We start from the raw sequence: 16,979 nt of genomic DNA, 5'->3' as shown, positions 1-16,979 counted from the left end.
CCCTTTATATGTTAGAGCATGTTTATCCCTAGCTGCTTTCAGAATTCTCTCTTTATGCTTGTATTTTGCCAGTTTCACTATCATATGTCGTGCAGAAGCTCAGTTCAAGTTATGTCTGAAGGGAGTTTTCTGTGCCTCTTGGATTTCAATGCCTTTTTCCTTCCCCAGATCAGGGAAGTTCTCAGCTATGATTTCTTCAAGTACACCATCAACACCTTTCCCTCTCTTTTCCTCCGCTGGAATCTCAATTATGCATATATTATTTCGTTTAATTATGTTACTTAGTTCTCTAATTTTCCCCTCATACTCCTGGATTTTTTTATCTCTTTTTTCTCAGCTTCTTCTTTTTCCATAGTTTTATCTTCTAATTCACCTATTCTCTCCTCTGCCTCTTCAATCCGAGCTGTGGTCACCTCCGTTTTATTTTGCAGCTCATTTATAGCATTTTTTAGCTCTTCCTGACTGTTTCTTAGTCTCTTGATCTCTGTAGTAATAGATTCTCTGCTGTTCTCTATACTTTTTTCAAGCCCAGCGATTAATTTTATGACTATTATTTTAAACTCATTTTCTGTTATATTGCTTAAATCGTTTTTGATCAGTTCGTTAGCTGTCGCTAGTTCCTGGAATTTCTTTTGAGGAGTAGTCTTCCATTTCGTCTTTTTGGATAGTCCCTGGAGTGGCAGGAACTGCAGGGCTCTTCCCCCATGCTGTCTGGAGTAACTTGTGTTGGTTGGTGGGTGGGGCAATAGTCAGACCTGATGTCTGCCCCCAGCTCACCGCTAGGGTCACCGTCAGACTGGTGTGTACCTTATCTTCCACTCTCCCAGGGGAAGGACTCACTGTGGGGTGGTGTGGCCTCTGTCTGGGCTACTTGCACACTGCCAGTCTTGTGGTGCTGCTTAGCTGGGATCTGGCGTATTAGCTGGGGTGGATCTGCAAGGGGCACAGTGGTGGGAGGGGCAGCCTCAGCTCGCTTTGCCGTTGGTGGTCTGCTTCTGGAGGAGCCCCTCTTCCATGGGCCTCCCATCTAAGCTTGGCTCCAGAGAGTCTGTTCTGCTAGTCTTCTGGTGATTTTCTGGGTAAATTCGGCAGATGTGGGTGGAATCTCAGTCAGTGATCAGCAGGACGTGGTGAGCCCAGCATCCTCCTACATCACCATCTTCCCGGGCCTCTGGGTTATTTTTTCTGTATGTAAATTTTCTACCCTGCAACTTTGATTAGGTCTAATTTTTTTTTTTTTGGTTGAATCTTTTGTTTTATATATATATATAAAATCACATCATATGTAACTAGAGTAAAATCTACCTTTTCCTTTCTAATTCTGATGCCTTCTATTTATTTTTGTTGCCTGCTTGTTCTGACTAGGATTTTGAGTATTAGGTTGAATAAGAATGCAAAGAGTGGGCACTCTTTTCTTATCCCTGATCACAGTGGAAAGGGTTTCAATTTTTCACCATTGACTATATTGTTAGCTATGGGCTTGTTATATATAGCCTTTATTATGTTGTGATACATTTCTTATATGCCTAATTTGGCAAAAGTTTTTTTAATCTTGAATGGATGTTGAATTTTGTTAAATGTTTTTTCTTCTATTGAGAAAATCAAATTGTCTCTCATTTTATTGCTCTAATTTATCACATTTATTGATTTACATATGTGAAACCATCCTGTCATCCCAGGGATAAATTCCACTTGACATGGTGAATAATCCTTTAAATGTGCTGCTGAATTCAGTTTACTCTTATTTTGTTGAGAATTTTTGCATCTAAATTCATGAAGAATATTGGCTTGTGGTTTTCTTGTAGTATCCTATGTAGTTTGGTATCAGGGTAATACTAGCGTCAAAAATGAGTTTCTCTGATTGGGAAAGTTTGAGAAGGATTGCTGCTAATTCTTTAAATGATGATAAAATTCATCAATGCTGCTATCTGGTCCTAAGCCTTTTTTTGTTGGGAGTTTTTTGATTACTATTTCAATCTCCTTAGTAGTAGCTGATCTGTTCAGATTTTCTATTTCTTCTTGGTTCAGTTTTGGTAAGTTGGATGTTTCAAGAATTTTTCCATTTCTTCTAAGTTGTCCAGTTTATTGGGTGTAGTTTTTTTATAGTAGCCTCTAATGCTCCTTTATATTTCTGTGGTGTCAGTTGTAATGTCTCTTCTTTCAATTATAATGCTGTTGATTTGGGTTCTCTCATTTTTTCTTGGTTTGTCTAACTAAAGGTTTATCAATTTTGTTTATCTTTTCAAAGGACCAACTCTTGTTTTGTTCATCTTTTTTTATTGTTTTCCTGTTTTCTATTTTTTTTTATTTCTCTCTAATCTTTTTATTTTATACCTCTTGGTAACTTTGAAGTTTAATTTTTTTAAATTTTTTTTAACATTTATTTATTATTGAGACACAGAGCATGAGCAGAGGAGGGGTAGAGAGAAGGGAAGACACACAGAATCTGAAGCAGGCTCCAGACTCTGAGCTGTCAGCACAGAGCCCAACACGGGGCTTGAACTCACAAACTGTGAGATCATGACCTGAGCCGAAGTCTGTCGCCTAACCAACTGAGCCACCCAGGTGCCCCACCTCTTTGTAACTTTGGGTTTAGTTTGTTCTTATTCTAGTTCCTTGATATGTGAAGTTAGATTTTTTTAGGATCACTCAATTTTCTTGATATATTCATTTATAGCTAAAAACTTTTGAAATAGAACAGATTTTGCCATATTTTATAAGTTTTGGTATGTTGTGTTTCCATTTTTGTTTTTCTTTCTTTTTTGTTTTTTTTTAATTTCTCCAGCAAATTTTTTAAACCTGTTGGCTGTTCAGGAGAGTGTTATTTGATTTCCATGTATTCTTGGATTTTCAGTTGTTCTCCTGTTATTGATTTGTACTTTCATACCATTGTGGTCAGAAAAGATACTTGGCATTATTTCAGTCTTTTTGAATTTGTTAAGACTTGTTTTGTGGCCTAACATATGATCTATTTTAGAAAATGCTCTGTGTACATGTGAAAAGAATGTGTATTCTGCTGTAGTTGGTGTGAATGATCCAACCACAATCTATTGTCTTCCAACAGTGTAGGCTACTAGTCCAAGATCCCAATGTTGGCAGAGTTTGTTCCTCCTAGGGCTGTGATGAAGAATCAGTTTCATACATCTCTTTCAGTTTCTGCTGGTTTGCTGGCAATGTTCCACATCCTGGGCTTACAAATGCATCACCTCTTAGCTTTCATCTCTACATGGTATTGTCTCTGTGTTGGTGTGTGTCTTTGTATCCAAATTTCCCTGTTATAGATATAGAAGGTACCAGTCAGGTTGAAATAGGGCTCACTTTCTTGACTTCTTCTTAACCAATTGCATCTTCAATGACCTTACTTTAAAATAAGGTCACATTCTGAGGTACTGGGGGTTCAGACTCCAGCATATGAGGTTTTGGGGAACATAATTCAACCCATAATACTATCTGTCAAAACCAGAATCATAATATGAATGCTTTCTTATTATTTCTTCTTAAATTTATCAGGGATTTATTGCCATGCTGGTATATACAGATCTATAAATTTGGGCATAATATTACATAATATTCATTATAGTGATTTATTTAAGTTCTTATTGAATAGTGAACTTTTGGATGAATTTGTCCCTTTTTACTATTACAAGTAACTATGAAAAACATATTTGTTTTTAAAAATTTTTAAAAATATGTTTTCAATTTATTTTTGAGAGAGAGAGAGACAGAGCATGAGCAGGGGAGGGGCAGAGAGAGAGGGAGACACATAATCTTAAGCAGGCTCCAAGCTCTGAGCTGTCAGCATAGAGGCCCCCACGGGGCCCAAACACACAAACACACAAACTGTGAGACATGACCTGAGCCAAAGTCGGACGCTTCACTGACTTAGCCACCCAGAAAAAAATACTTGTTTATATAACTTCATGTATGTGTAGATATTTCTTTTGCGATGGATACCTATAAGTGTAATTAATGAGGGAACACTTGTAGGCATTTTATATTTTGTTAGGCATAGCCAAATATCTTGAACTTTAGAACTTTATCTCTTGTTGCATTTTGCACCCCCTACTCCCAATATTACACAACTGCCACAAGGTAAGCATTTGCAAAATTCTTTAATTTTTATAACTTACTCCCCACCCTCATCCCTTTGTTGCCTGCCTGTCCTTTCTTTACTGCCTTGTTGAACAGTGGCACTTTCCAGAGGCTGATCAGCCAATAAACACAGGAAAATCCTCGATTTTCTTTACTTTCAGTTCCTTCTACCTTCTTTTTTCTTTTTACAAACACCGGAGGAGTTTTCTAAAATACAGATTTGATAATATTGAGTCATTTATTTAAAACAAAAACAAAAACAAAAACCTCCAAAGTTTGTGTTTCTTTGCATGGTACATGAAACTATCTGTGACCAGCTCTAGATCACTGTTTCTGCCCTTTCACCTAACACACCCTTCACTCCATTTTGAGTCATATTGAATTCGTTTTTAGTTTTAGGAACCTGGCCTCTTTCACCCTTCCTCCTCTTGCTTACTGCCTTCCTTTTGCCTGTATGCAAAATACCCTCCCACCCTCACAGTCCATCTAAGAAGCTTCTTCTTATTCTTCAAGTAATTTCCCTGTTACTCAGCTTTTCCATTTAAAAATAAGGATAAAAACAATACCTGCATCTTGGTTTTGTAGTAATTCAATGTGATAATCCTATTTAAAGTCATTGTCTTGGCAAAACATATAGTAAACCCTCAATAAATGTTAAATTTACTTCAATATTTTTTGGAACACATATTTATAACCTAAGGCATATCATTAGTAAATTAAAAAAAAAAAGACAGGAGCACCTGGGTGGCTCAGTTGGTTGAGTGTCAGACTTCGGCTCAGGTCATGATCTCATAGTTTGTGGGTTTGAGCCCTGAATCAGGCTCTGTGCTGACAGCTCAGAGCCTGGAGCTTACTTTGGATTCTGTGTCTCCATCTCTGCACTTCTCCCACTTACACTTTGTCTCTCTCTCTTTCTGTGAAAAATAAATAAATGTTTTTAAAAAAATTAAAAAAAAACCCAATAATTTAACAATATAGTACATGGCAAAATATCTGTGCTCAGTGAATGTAGAACTTAGTTGAATGGATTGCTTGATACCAAGATGTACAATGTTGGTTACATCTGTTGAATCAAGTGGATTGGTTGGTAGAATTGGGTGTTCAATTGACTAAACATTTTTTTATGCACTCCATGTACCCATCACTCAGTCTCAATGTTATTAATATTATCAATATTTTGACAATTCATATGTGACTCATTCTCAACAAAATCATCCTGTGCTTGTAACTGTTGTCACTTCATGGTGCACTGCTCCTCAAACATCTGTTTCATAATCTTTTCTAATCCTTTTCTGGGGAAGATGGCAAAGCTTGCCATTTTGTAACTTTCAAATGGTCTTTCCTTTCTTTTTGGATGACTATCTTCAGTCTTCTGGAATGTTGTTCATCTTTTCCAGTGTCTTAGTCTGTTCAGGCTACTGTAACAAAAATACCATTTTCTGGGTGACTCAAACAACAAACATTTATGTTCAAATTCTGGATGCTGGAAGCCCAAGATCAAGGTGCTTGTAGATCATCTGATTTCTGGTAAGAGCTATCTTCCTGGCTTTCAGACAGCCACCTTCCTGGTGTGTCCTCACATGGCAGTAGAGGCATGGGAACTCTCTGGGGTCTGTTTTACAAAGGTGCTAATCCCATCATGAAGACTATACCCTCAAGACCTATTTACCCCTTAAAGGCCATACTTTCTAATACTATCACATTGAGGATTAAGATTTCAACATATGATTCTGAGAGGACACAAACATTCAGTTCAGAACAGCCAATAATCCTGCAAATCCCTTGTACATGTTAAATAGAGTCCATCTGATAAAATTATTCTTAACTGGCCATTCTTAACTCACTAGAAGCCCCTCAGAACTTGCCTTTTGTTTGTTTGTTTTGTTTTGTTTTGTTTTTACTCCTCCATTTTGGGCTTCATTCCCTTCTTTGTCTTGCTTATTCTATTTTTTAAATTATGATTCTTCCTTGACTGGGAAAACAAGTACTTCTGTTTTCTTTTGATCACCTGCTCATGCTACTTTTATATGTTTCTATTTTTCCTGATTCTAAGACATCTTGGAGCTTAAAGGCATGTCATTGTTAAGGATTGTGGAAGGAGAGAATATGATTGCATGAGATGTTCTTAAGTCAAGGTTTTGTTGAGGCCCTAGCATATGTGGCTTTCTGTATACTGTATACCACCCTCTGAGCTTCTATGCTGGAGTGATGTAGCTCTCTACTTCAAAGCCCTCATGCTTCTGTTGGTGATAGAATATGTTCAACTTGACCCAAGTGTAGTACACCAAAAATCTTAATCCCACAAAGTGTAATGCAAATTTAGAGCTTTATTCTCTGAGAGACTCCTTCCAAGGCAGAAGCAAGAAGAATATGGATAGAAGGGGCAACAGAGGTGAGATGGCACTAGAAGGCTTAAGTCCAGGTCTCCCATCCACTGAACGCTTGCTCTTTGACCTTAACAGAAACATATGCTTTGATAAACCTAAGATTTCTGATCTGTAACAGATACATAATAGTTATTGAGGCACTGCTAACTTGCTCAGTTAATGTGAGAGTCAAATAAAGCAAGTCTGTGCAATGTGGTAGGAATTATCAGTGACATACAACCTGGGATGCATTTCTTGAAGATGTGGTGGTAGGGAGCATGCATGGCAGAGGGAATATGCATAAGAAGGAAGAAGGATGTGGAAGGAATCTGGATTACTTTGCTTTTGCTCTGTCTCTTCTACTGATCCCAGCCAAGCATCTGCTGAGACTATTATTTGTCTCTTTTATGTGGCCAGAGACAAGGAGTCATGTGCTCCTCAGATTGTATCCAAGATGCTGACTCCTCATCTTGAAGTTGAAGGATGTAGCTTTTTAGATAAGAAGAGATTCCTCTGGTGAGAGAGCTGTGCAATGTTCAAGGAAGTCTGAACACTGATGACTCTTTTCCTTCTTCCTTCTCCAGGTTGATGAATTCTGGACTTACATCAGGTTGCTGTCCAGCTCTGTCTTCAGTGCTCAGCACTAACCAGAAACTCACACACCTTTACCTAAGGGGCAATGCTCTTGGAGACACGGGGGTGAAGCTACTCTGTGAGGGCCTCTTGCACCCCAGCTGCAAGCTTCAGATATTGGAGTAAGTCCCTTAGCTTTTTTTTTTAATTTTTGCTTATTTATTTTTGAGTGAGAGAAAAGCAGAAAGAGAGGGAGAGAAAGGATCACAAGCAGGCTTTGCACTGCCAGTGCAGCTTGAACTCCCCACGTGGGACTTGAACTCACACACTGTGAGATCATGACCTGAGCTGAAACAAAGAGCAGCTTAAACAACTGAGCCACCCAGGTGCCCCAGTCCCTTAGCTTATTACAATGATGTGGATGCATGGTGGCTAAGGTGTGTATGTGTGTGTGGGGGTAATGATAGAATGATTTGTACCTGAGAAGTAATGATGTTCTCCTAAGGTTTGGCTTGTTACAGGATCATGCACCTGGGAAGAATTCTACTTCTCAGTGCTGTAAAGGTAAATACTGGATTTGGATTTGTGGATTTCACCACAAAAGAATAGAAAGATATGACACTTGTGTGGGAAATTTAGGAAGAGGCATAGAATTGGGGAAAACTCAATTCACAAACTACTATTCCTAATTTGATCTGCACAATCCAGTAGACTGGAAAAAAAATACTATCATCTGAAAAGGAAAGAAGAATAACCACAGGCACAGAGGATTATTCTAAGTTTGTTAATCCTGTGTTTTTTGTGCATTTGAAACATTTCAGGCTGAGATCTGGGGCACCTGCTGGGATGGCTAAGGGGACATTTTCTTTAAATCACCCTGTTTCTTGCAGATTGGACAACTGTAGTCTCACCTCACACTGTTGCTGGGACCTTTCCACACTTCTGACCTCCAACCAGAGCCTGCGGGACCTTAGCCTAGGCAACAATGACCTTGGTGATCTGGGGGTCATGCTACTCTGTGAGGTGCTGAGGCAGCAGGGCTGCCTCCTGAAACGCCTGAAGTAAGTGTGCTCTTCAGAATTCACGTGGTGAGGTTCAGAGTACAAAGGACAGGTTGACCAGTTATCAAAACCTGGGAGGGCTTCATTTGTACTCAGACTGAGTTTTTTGTTTTTGTTTTTTTTTTTTTTTATAAGTCATGTGAGTCATGAACCACATATTTAACTTCATCCAGACTTTATGCAGACATTAACTTTGAAAATCAAGTTTCAGTTCAGCGTGAAAAGAGTTTCCATTCATTTTCCTGAAAGAAACCCAAGCCCCAATGAAAGTTGCCAAATAGAATTACATGGCTATGCAAGGGACTGGACTTTGCAGAACTGGAGGAGTCCATGGTTCACTGTAATTGCCAAGGTCTTTGCACAGTGGGGTGTTGTAGGTCTTGTTTCTGAGGACTTCCAAATGGAAAGAGAGTTTCAGAATCAGCAAGATTAGAAATGCCACAGACATCAGTTCATCTGCATTGTGTTGGGTTTCCTTATTAGTAATATCACTCATTACCTCTTGAGTAAGAACTCCCTAGTGAGTCTCCTACCTTGGTCAGTCAGGACAATCACAGTCTCCACTGAAGACATTTCCCTCACTTTGCTTTAGAGGCAACACCCTGGACTTTCTTCTACTTCATGAGCTGTTTCTGCTCAGTCTCCTTTGTGGATTCTCTTTATCAACCTGACCTGCACATGCTGCATCCCCAGGATGCAATCATTGAGCTAATTTTTCTTCTCTAAACTCTATCTTGTGTTTGCATCATCTAGTCTTCTGGCTTTATCATATATGTCCTGTGTCACCCAATTTATACCTGTATGAATTCCATGTCCAAATGCTAGTCTGACTTTCCATTTGTCTAATAAACCTAAACTTTACATGTCCAAATTCAAACCTGCATTATACCCCCCACCCCATCTAACACCTGCTTCTTCCCCATCTCCACCAATGCTTACTCATTGTGAATTGCTCAGGCCAAAAAAGAAATCCTGTGTCACCTTTGACACCTTTTTCTTATGCACATGTCCAACATGTTGGCATGTCCTAATAGCTCTTCTTTCATAACATACCTGCTTGTTGATCTCTTCTTGCCAACTTCATGACTTGTACCCTGGTTCAAGCCATTGTCTCCTCTTATCTGGATTGTTCTGGTGGCATTCTGCCAGGCTCCTCTGCATGTAGTATTCTTACCATGGCAGATGGAGGGTGCAACTAAAACATGAGTCAGGGGCACCTGGGTGGCTCAGTCAGTTAAGCATCTGACTCTTGATTTTGGCCCAGGTCATGATCTCATGGTTTGTGGGATCAAGCCCCACCTCAGGCTCTGATCAAGCCCCACCTCAGGCTCTGTGCTGACAGTGTGGAACCTGCTTGGGATTCTCTCCCCCTCCCTCTCTCTGCACCTCCCCTGCTTGCTTGCTCTCTTTCTCTGTCTCTAAACAAACAAACATTAAAAAAATGAATCAGTGATCATATCATTCCTACCAACATGGTCTAGTGACTTCCTATCACATTTCAAGATCCACAAACTCATAGTATTGTGTAAGGCCTCATGTGATCTGGCTCCTGTTGCTTCTGCAAATTCATCTTCTCCTAATACTTGTTCTTTGTGCTCCACTGATATCTTTGCAGTTTTGCAAAAATACTGTCACCTTTTCATGTGCTGTTTCTTCTGCCTAGAACTCTCTCCCCTTTGATATCCACATGTCTTGTTTCCATGTATCCTTAAATTCTCTGCCTAAAGGTCTTCTACGTGTCTGTCTCTGACCATCCTAATGAAAAGAACAGATCAGCATATCCTTCTTGTTTTTGCCTTTTTTTCTTATTTTCCTCTGTAGTATTAATCAGCAGCATACATACACGCTATATCATTTCAGCAGAATACTTACATGCTATATCATTTTCTTTTTCATTTATTATCTATATCTTACCAAGTAATATAAATTATATTATAACAAGGACTTCTGTTCTTGTTCATGACCTCAAGGCTAAGGACCAACTGGAATGTAAGTTTGAATAAACAGAAGTTTGGATCAGCATTGCATCCTTATGCAGACACAGTGGAGCATGTTTACTGCAGGAAAGCCAACATTCTCAGAGCTAAGATAAATAGAGGGACAAAGTGTAGGATATGTCAGGATGAAGCCAGGGACATTACTGTATGTGGAGTCCTGACCCACCCCAGAAGGACACTCTGGAGGTAAGGGACAAGCTTCAAATAGGCTGAAAAGCCCATGGATCCAATCAACCTATCTCATTAGCTCAGGCTGCCTTAAACAAACAGGCATTTATTTCTCACAGTTTTAGAATACAGAAAATCTAAGATCACAGTGCCAAGTAATTCCACTTCTAGTGAGAGCTTTCTTCCAGGCTTACAGAGGGCTGCCTTCTTCCTGTGTCCCTATATGGCAGAAAGAGAGCAAGACAGGAACAGGGAAACAGAGTGTGGGCATCTCTTATCATAAAGGCAGTGATACCATCATGAGGGCCCACTCCCATGACCTCATCTAACCCTAATTATATCCCAATGGCCCTATTTCCAAATACCATCACATTGAGAATTAAGGCTTCTGTGTATGAATTTTGGAGAATACAAACATTCAGTTCATAACACAACCAAATCAAGGTTGTTAGAAATGATGCAGGACAAATGGTATGATTTCTTAGCTAAGTTGCAAGGGAAACTTACAAAAATAAAAAGGGGGAAGAATGTATCAAAGAACACTTTAGAGGCTGCAATGTGTGAGCTTCATATGGCTCCTGATTCAATAAACATAATATAAAAGTGTATCAGTCAGTTGAGGAAATTTAAACACTGATTGGACATATGTTGATAATAAGAAATTATTGTTAATGTAAAAAATTTTTTTTTTAAGTTTATTTATTTTGAGAGAGAAAGAGAGAGCTTGAGCAGGGGAGGGGCAGAGAGAGGGAGAGAATCCCAAGCAGGCTCCACACTGTCAACACAGAGCCTGACACGGGGCTCAAACTCATGAACTGTGAGATCCTGACCTGAGCCAAAATCAAGAGTTGGGTGCTTAACCCACTGAGACACCCAATTGTTAACTTTTTACAGTGTGAAAATGGCATTGTGGTTGTGTTTTAAAAAGGCTTCATTTAGTGTCACATAGTTAAATATTTATAGATGTATGAAATGCTGTGTTTGTAATATCCATTGATGTGAGGAGTAGGGGGGCAATAGATAAAACAAGATTGGCCATGAGTTATTAATTGTCAAATCTGGGTAATAAGCATATGGGGATTCCTTATACTATTTTCTCTAAATTTACATATGTTGAAACATTTCCAAACTTGAAGGTTAAAAATATAACAGAAACAACATTTGGCATGAGGTGTAGCATCAGAGACCTTAGAAGTGTGTTAGGTTAAGGGGAGTAAGGAGATGAGATTTATTAGGCAAAAACAAACAAACAAACAAAAAAAAAAAACCAAAACAAAACAACTCTGAGAGTGTTCTTTGAAGAGTAGAACCCAAGGCTCTTTTTTGCTTTTTACAGGTTGTGTGGAATGTATTTCAATTATGATACAAAATGTGCATTAGAAATACTTCAAGAAGAAAAGCCTGAGTTGACCATTGTCTTTGAGCCTTCTTGGTAGCAGTTGAAGCTGGCCGCCAGATGCCAGCGTTTTGGCTCCCTGCTGTCCTGGTGTAGACAAGTGGGAGGGAGCACTCCTCCATCCAGGGTTAAGACCATCACTCCACGATTCTTCTGGTCCAGTGTGGGACAGCGAAACCTTGCTGATGGTGCCTTTGTGTCGAGAATATGAGCATCTCCTGTACCCCTGGCTTGAAGACACCAAGACGATGAAATCATCCAAATGATGTGGTTCTTATTGTAGAAACTCAGTCGAAGAAGATATTCCTCTTGGTGACCTCATATGACTAACTCATTTAAGAAAGCACTTTTTCTCTTTTTACTCTCTCTAAATCTCCTTTCCCTCATATCTTTTTTCACTCCTCTTTGCTCTGTTTACTTTTACCCATATCATCACTCTTACATTATTTCCCTTTACTGAGGGTAACAGAAAAAGTAAACTATGTATTATGTTGCAATTTTGTGGCAGCAACTTATTTATTTAAAATTTTTGTAACAGGTATATTTTCTAATAAAATAATTCATGTTTATTTTACCTGGTGAAATTTCAAAAAATATAAAACCTTTTGTATTTATTGATTTAAACGCTCTCTTTTCCTTAATTAAAGGTACCTAGAAATCTCTCTACTTTAAAGATAAGTTAAATTGCTTTATGGATTTAAAAAATCTCTTTACCAAATGGTTCAGTTGTAATGCATGGGGGAAAAAAATCACCTTGCTCTCATTCTGATGGTTGAAATTTCAGCTCTGGTAGGACAGGAAGTTGAAAATCATATACAGGACAGTATTAGAGTAGATGGGGCCTGTACTCCTAAATAGAAGTATTGTGTAGAAAATACATTTTGCCTTCAATTATAAGAGCTTATCTTGGATTTATCTCAGGAGCAGTTCATCTGTCACTCTTTGCATAGCATTAAATCATTAATAAATATTGACTAATTGCTTCTCTACACATGGGGTAACTCTTGAACCACACGGAATTGTTCAGGATGGAAACATTGCTTCATCTGTCAAATGAACTATCCAGACTTTGCTACTCAAACTATGGCCTATGGACTGTTGATATAAGGAGCTTACGCAAGAATGTAAATCAATCTCATTCCTAAGTATGCTTTTTAGATAAGGTGACTTTTTTTTCTTGGTAAGACTGTCTCAATAAAGAAAGAAGTATATGATTTATATTCTGTTAGAAACTTTTTTTTCTTTTCTTTTTTCTTTTTTTTTTTTTTTTTTTTTGCCTAAGACCAGCCCTTTTTAGTAACTTTGGTCTAGATTTTTGTTTTTTGCATCTGGGTGAAGTGAACTATTACAGACTGTCTCCCTGCTAGAGACGTCTTGACACACAGGGTAAAATGTAATTAAAGCACAGTTAAGCTTGAAAGAGGAAAAAAAATGGGCACGAGGAACTTAAAACTGAGTTAGGAATTTACCCCTCAATGACCCAGAGGAAGATCTGAATTAATACACATTCCACAATAGGACTATTAATTTGGAAATATCCATGAGGCTTTCCACACCAGCAGAACTAAAAAATAAGTAAAGTTGCTGGATAGAAGATCAATCTATAAACATCAACAGCTTGCGATTGGAAAAAAAAAAATCATTCTCAACCATCATAGTAAAGATTGGATCAGGTATGAAGCAGCAATGCATACTAAAATCTAAAGAGAAGTTTAAATCAGAGCAGGATATTTCTGTAGTCTGAGAGTTATCTCTCCTCAGTTGGCTAATCAATTGCGAAAGAAGAATAGTAACTTTATAAAGAACAGGAACTAGATAGTACCCTGACCACCTAAAAAAAAGATCGATGGGTACAAATGGATGTCTGCTTTTGGGTGAGATAACTTGAGAAGGAAATATTGTCACTTGTGTGTAATTATGGCTGAGAATGCATACCCAGAATCTAATTATCAGGAAACACCAGATCAACTCCAAATGAGGAAGTTCTATTAAAAAAGGAGAGTTCTATCATTATTATTATTATTATTATTTATTGTTATTTTTAAGGCAGTGAGTGGGGGAGGAGAGGCAGAGGGAGAGAGAGAGAATCTCAAATAGGCTCCACGCTGACCATGGAGCTCAATGTGGGTCTTCACCCCATGACCCTGGGATCATGACCTGACCTGAAATCACTCAGCTGACTGAATAACCCAGTCTTCCCTTCACTGTGGTTTAGATTTGCATTTCCCTGATGATGAGTGATGTTGAATGTCTCTTCACGTGTCTGTTAGCCATCTGGATGTCTTCATTGGAAAAATGTCTATTCATGTCTTGGTGCTCATTTCTTAACTAGATTATTTGTTTTAGTTTTAGTTTTAGGTTCTGTTTTTTTTTTTTTTTTTGGGGGGGGGTGTTGAGTTTAGTACGTTTTTTAATAGATTTTGGGTACTAACCCTTTATCTGATATGTTATTTGCAAATATCTCCTCCCATTCTGTAGGCTGACTTTAGTTTTGTTGGTTGTTTCCTTCACTGTGCAGATTTTTTTTTTTTTTAATCTTGATGAGGTCTCAATGATTCATTTTGCTTTTATTTCCTTTTCCTGCAGAGACATGTCAAGTAAGAAGTTGCTGCAGCCTCAAAGAGGTTGTTGCCGGTTTTCTCCTCTAGGATTTTAATGGTTTCCTGTAAAGATACATTTTAAAAGTAGAGCTAAATGTACAGTAATGTGACTATAGTTAACAATACCATATCGTATTCTTGAAATTTGCTAAGAAGGTGGATCTTAAGTGTTCTCATCACACATGAACATACACAAAAATGTAAAAGGGTGACTATGTGAAATGATGGACATGTTAAGTAGCTTGATTGTGGTAATTATTTCACAATGTATACTCATTTCAAAACATCACATTATACACTATTATATATATGTAAATAAATAAATTTGGATAAGAAAACAACAAATTGCATTGCATGACACGCAAGCATATAGACACAGATCAACAAACTAACAGAATGAAATTATAATAAAAGCATATTGTTTCTTTTGGGGAGAAAAATAAGTGTATAAACCAGTTAGAAGAAAATAGAGCAAAATATGTAAGATATAAGCTTAATATGTTTCTTGAAATAGACTTAAAATGACAAAGGTTGGTAAGTTAAATTATTTTAAAAAGTAAAATTTTTGAGTATTGTTGCAAAGTTAGAATTTTAGCCCTATCTTAAGCCCTCCTGTGCCGGGCTGGGGTCCACGTTTTACTCCAGCCATCATTGTGCTCACCAGCTGCACATGGATACAATGTGACAGACAGCATATCCCATCAGTGGATTGCTTATCTCTCTGCCTTTCATCCTGGCAGCTTCTGTGACAGTGCATAGGGCACTTGCAGACGTGCCCCAGGCTCAATCTGCCAGGACAACAAAGCTAATGACCTGTGGAGCTGACTTTGATCATCTGGGTGGGGGCCATGATGAAGACCCCTACTTCCTTTCTGAGATAACATTCTACAAGCCCTTCTGAAGACCTTGGTGGGTTTGAGTCCCTGGATTTAGTTGTAGGGGCCAATTTATTAGGCTTCCCTGGCATTCGCTTTCCTTTTGCTATGGGTCCTACTGTGTTGCCTCACCCCACCCAGGCCACTCCAATTCACATGTCAAAATCCTAACCCCCAGTACCTCAGAGTGTGACCTTATTTGGAAATAGGGCCATTGCAGATGTAATTAGTAAAGGTAGAAATATAGTGGAGTAGGATGAGTCCTAATTTATAACTAATGTGACCTGATATAAAGGAGTGGAATTTGGACACAGATATGCATATGGGGAAAACACCATGTGAAGGCAGAGATCTACAAGCTGTGTGATGCCAAGGATTTCCAGGAGACAACCAGAAGCTAGGAGACAGGCATGGAATGGATTTTTCCTCATTGCCCTTTGAAGGAACCACCTCTGCTGGCATATTTCTAACCTCCGCAACTGTGAGGTGATACATTTGTATCATTTAAACCACAGTCTGTGGCAGCTCTAGTAAATGAATATAGCCTATAACAGCAAAATGTATAGTCAGGTTAAAATAGCACCATTCACTCTCAGAATTGAGGCTATCACTGGCATTCAGTGGACCCTTCCCAGTGACCAGACTTTGAAGAAATGCTTGTGGAAATGAAGGAGGTCCACCCTATGTATGTCCTCATCTTATTTAATTACAACTGCAATTATGCTTTTTCGAATAAGGTCATATTCTGAGGTGCGAGGCATTAGAGTTTCAATATATGAATTCTGGGAAACACAATTCAACTCATAAATCTACTCTCTCCCCAAATTCATGTTCTTTTCACGTGTAAAATATATTCACTGTCTCTCAATGTTCCCTAGAGTCCTAACTCATTCCAGCATCTAATTTCAGGTAAATATCATCTAAATCAGATTTGGGTGAGATTTGAGGGAAGATACATCCTTTCCAGCCTTGAATGTGTAAAATCAGACATCATACCATGTGCTTCCCAAATACAGTGGTGGGGAAGATGTAGGATAGATGTCCCCATTCCAAGGGAGAAGAATCAGGAGGGAAATAGGAGTCATTGGTCCCAAGCAAGTATGTGACCTGACAGGACACATTTCATTAGATTTCAAGGCTTGAGAATAATCCTCTGTGGTTATGCTCTGCCCTCCTTGTCTGGCCCCTGGAACTGAGGAAGACACAATCCTACCCCTGGGCCTGTACCTTCTGGGCCTGATGGCCATGGCAGCCTTGTCCAACTCTGAACCAGCTTTGGGATTATTCTTTCCTTTTCTTGAAGGTTAATGTATATTTCCAGATACATAGCTTTGTTGGCCCTTTTCCTGCCTGTAGGATCTTACATGACAGCGTTCCCTCATTTCATTCTGTATCTGTCGCCTTAAGCTTCCAAGCTGTCGTGTTTCTGTGGATAAAACATTCACAAAAATGTTGTTGGTCTGTGCAATTCACAGGGATCCAAACCATCAGAGAAGTAGGTCTTTCATAGATCTTTCCATATACCATACCTCTATTCCTGGCTTCAGCTAAGAAGGTTGATTTGGTAATGTCATTGCTGGAATGTGAAAATTATATGTATAGCTATTTATAAATATAAATAAACTGCTATTTAAGCAAGGTATGGTTTAAATATTTACTGTTTATCTAGTGCCAAACAATTGGATTAAGAGGTCTTAATGTTTCAGTACTTTGCCTAGTGGCTCCACCTAGTGGATCTGCTTATTTTCTATATAAGGTAACCCCTTCTAATAACAGTTCTGAATCTTTCTCATTCTTTTACAACTTATTTTTCTCCTTAGTTTGTTCATTACATAGTTTTTGCTACTGGGA

The 16,979-nt window shown here is 38.6% G+C and overlaps 1 protein-coding gene across 2 annotated transcripts in view; it reads left to right on the top strand.

Annotated features, from left to right (window-relative positions):
- NLRP3 (NLR family pyrin domain containing 3) overlaps positions 1-12,271 on the top strand; it is a 54,517-nt gene extending 42,246 nt beyond the window's left edge. For both annotated transcript variants that reach the window (XM_049648345.1, XM_049648344.1), the window contains 3 exons: positions 7,043-7,213; positions 7,922-8,092; positions 11,594-12,271. In XM_049648345.1, coding sequence (XP_049504302.1) covers positions 7,043-7,213; positions 7,922-8,092; positions 11,594-11,693 — 442 coding nt within the window. In that variant the 3' untranslated portion in view covers positions 11,694-12,271. The remainder of the gene's footprint in view (positions 1-7,042; positions 7,214-7,921; positions 8,093-11,593) is intronic.
- Positions 12,272-16,979: the final 4,708 nt, after the last annotated feature.

This window comes from Panthera uncia (assembly GCF_023721935.1).
Source record: "Panthera uncia isolate 11264 chromosome A1 unlocalized genomic scaffold, Puncia_PCG_1.0 HiC_scaffold_17, whole genome shotgun sequence".
NCBI lineage: Eukaryota > Metazoa > Chordata > Mammalia > Carnivora > Felidae > Panthera > Panthera uncia.
The sequence above is the reverse complement of the archived record's forward strand: the minus strand, read 5'-3'. Positions and strand labels throughout refer to the sequence as shown.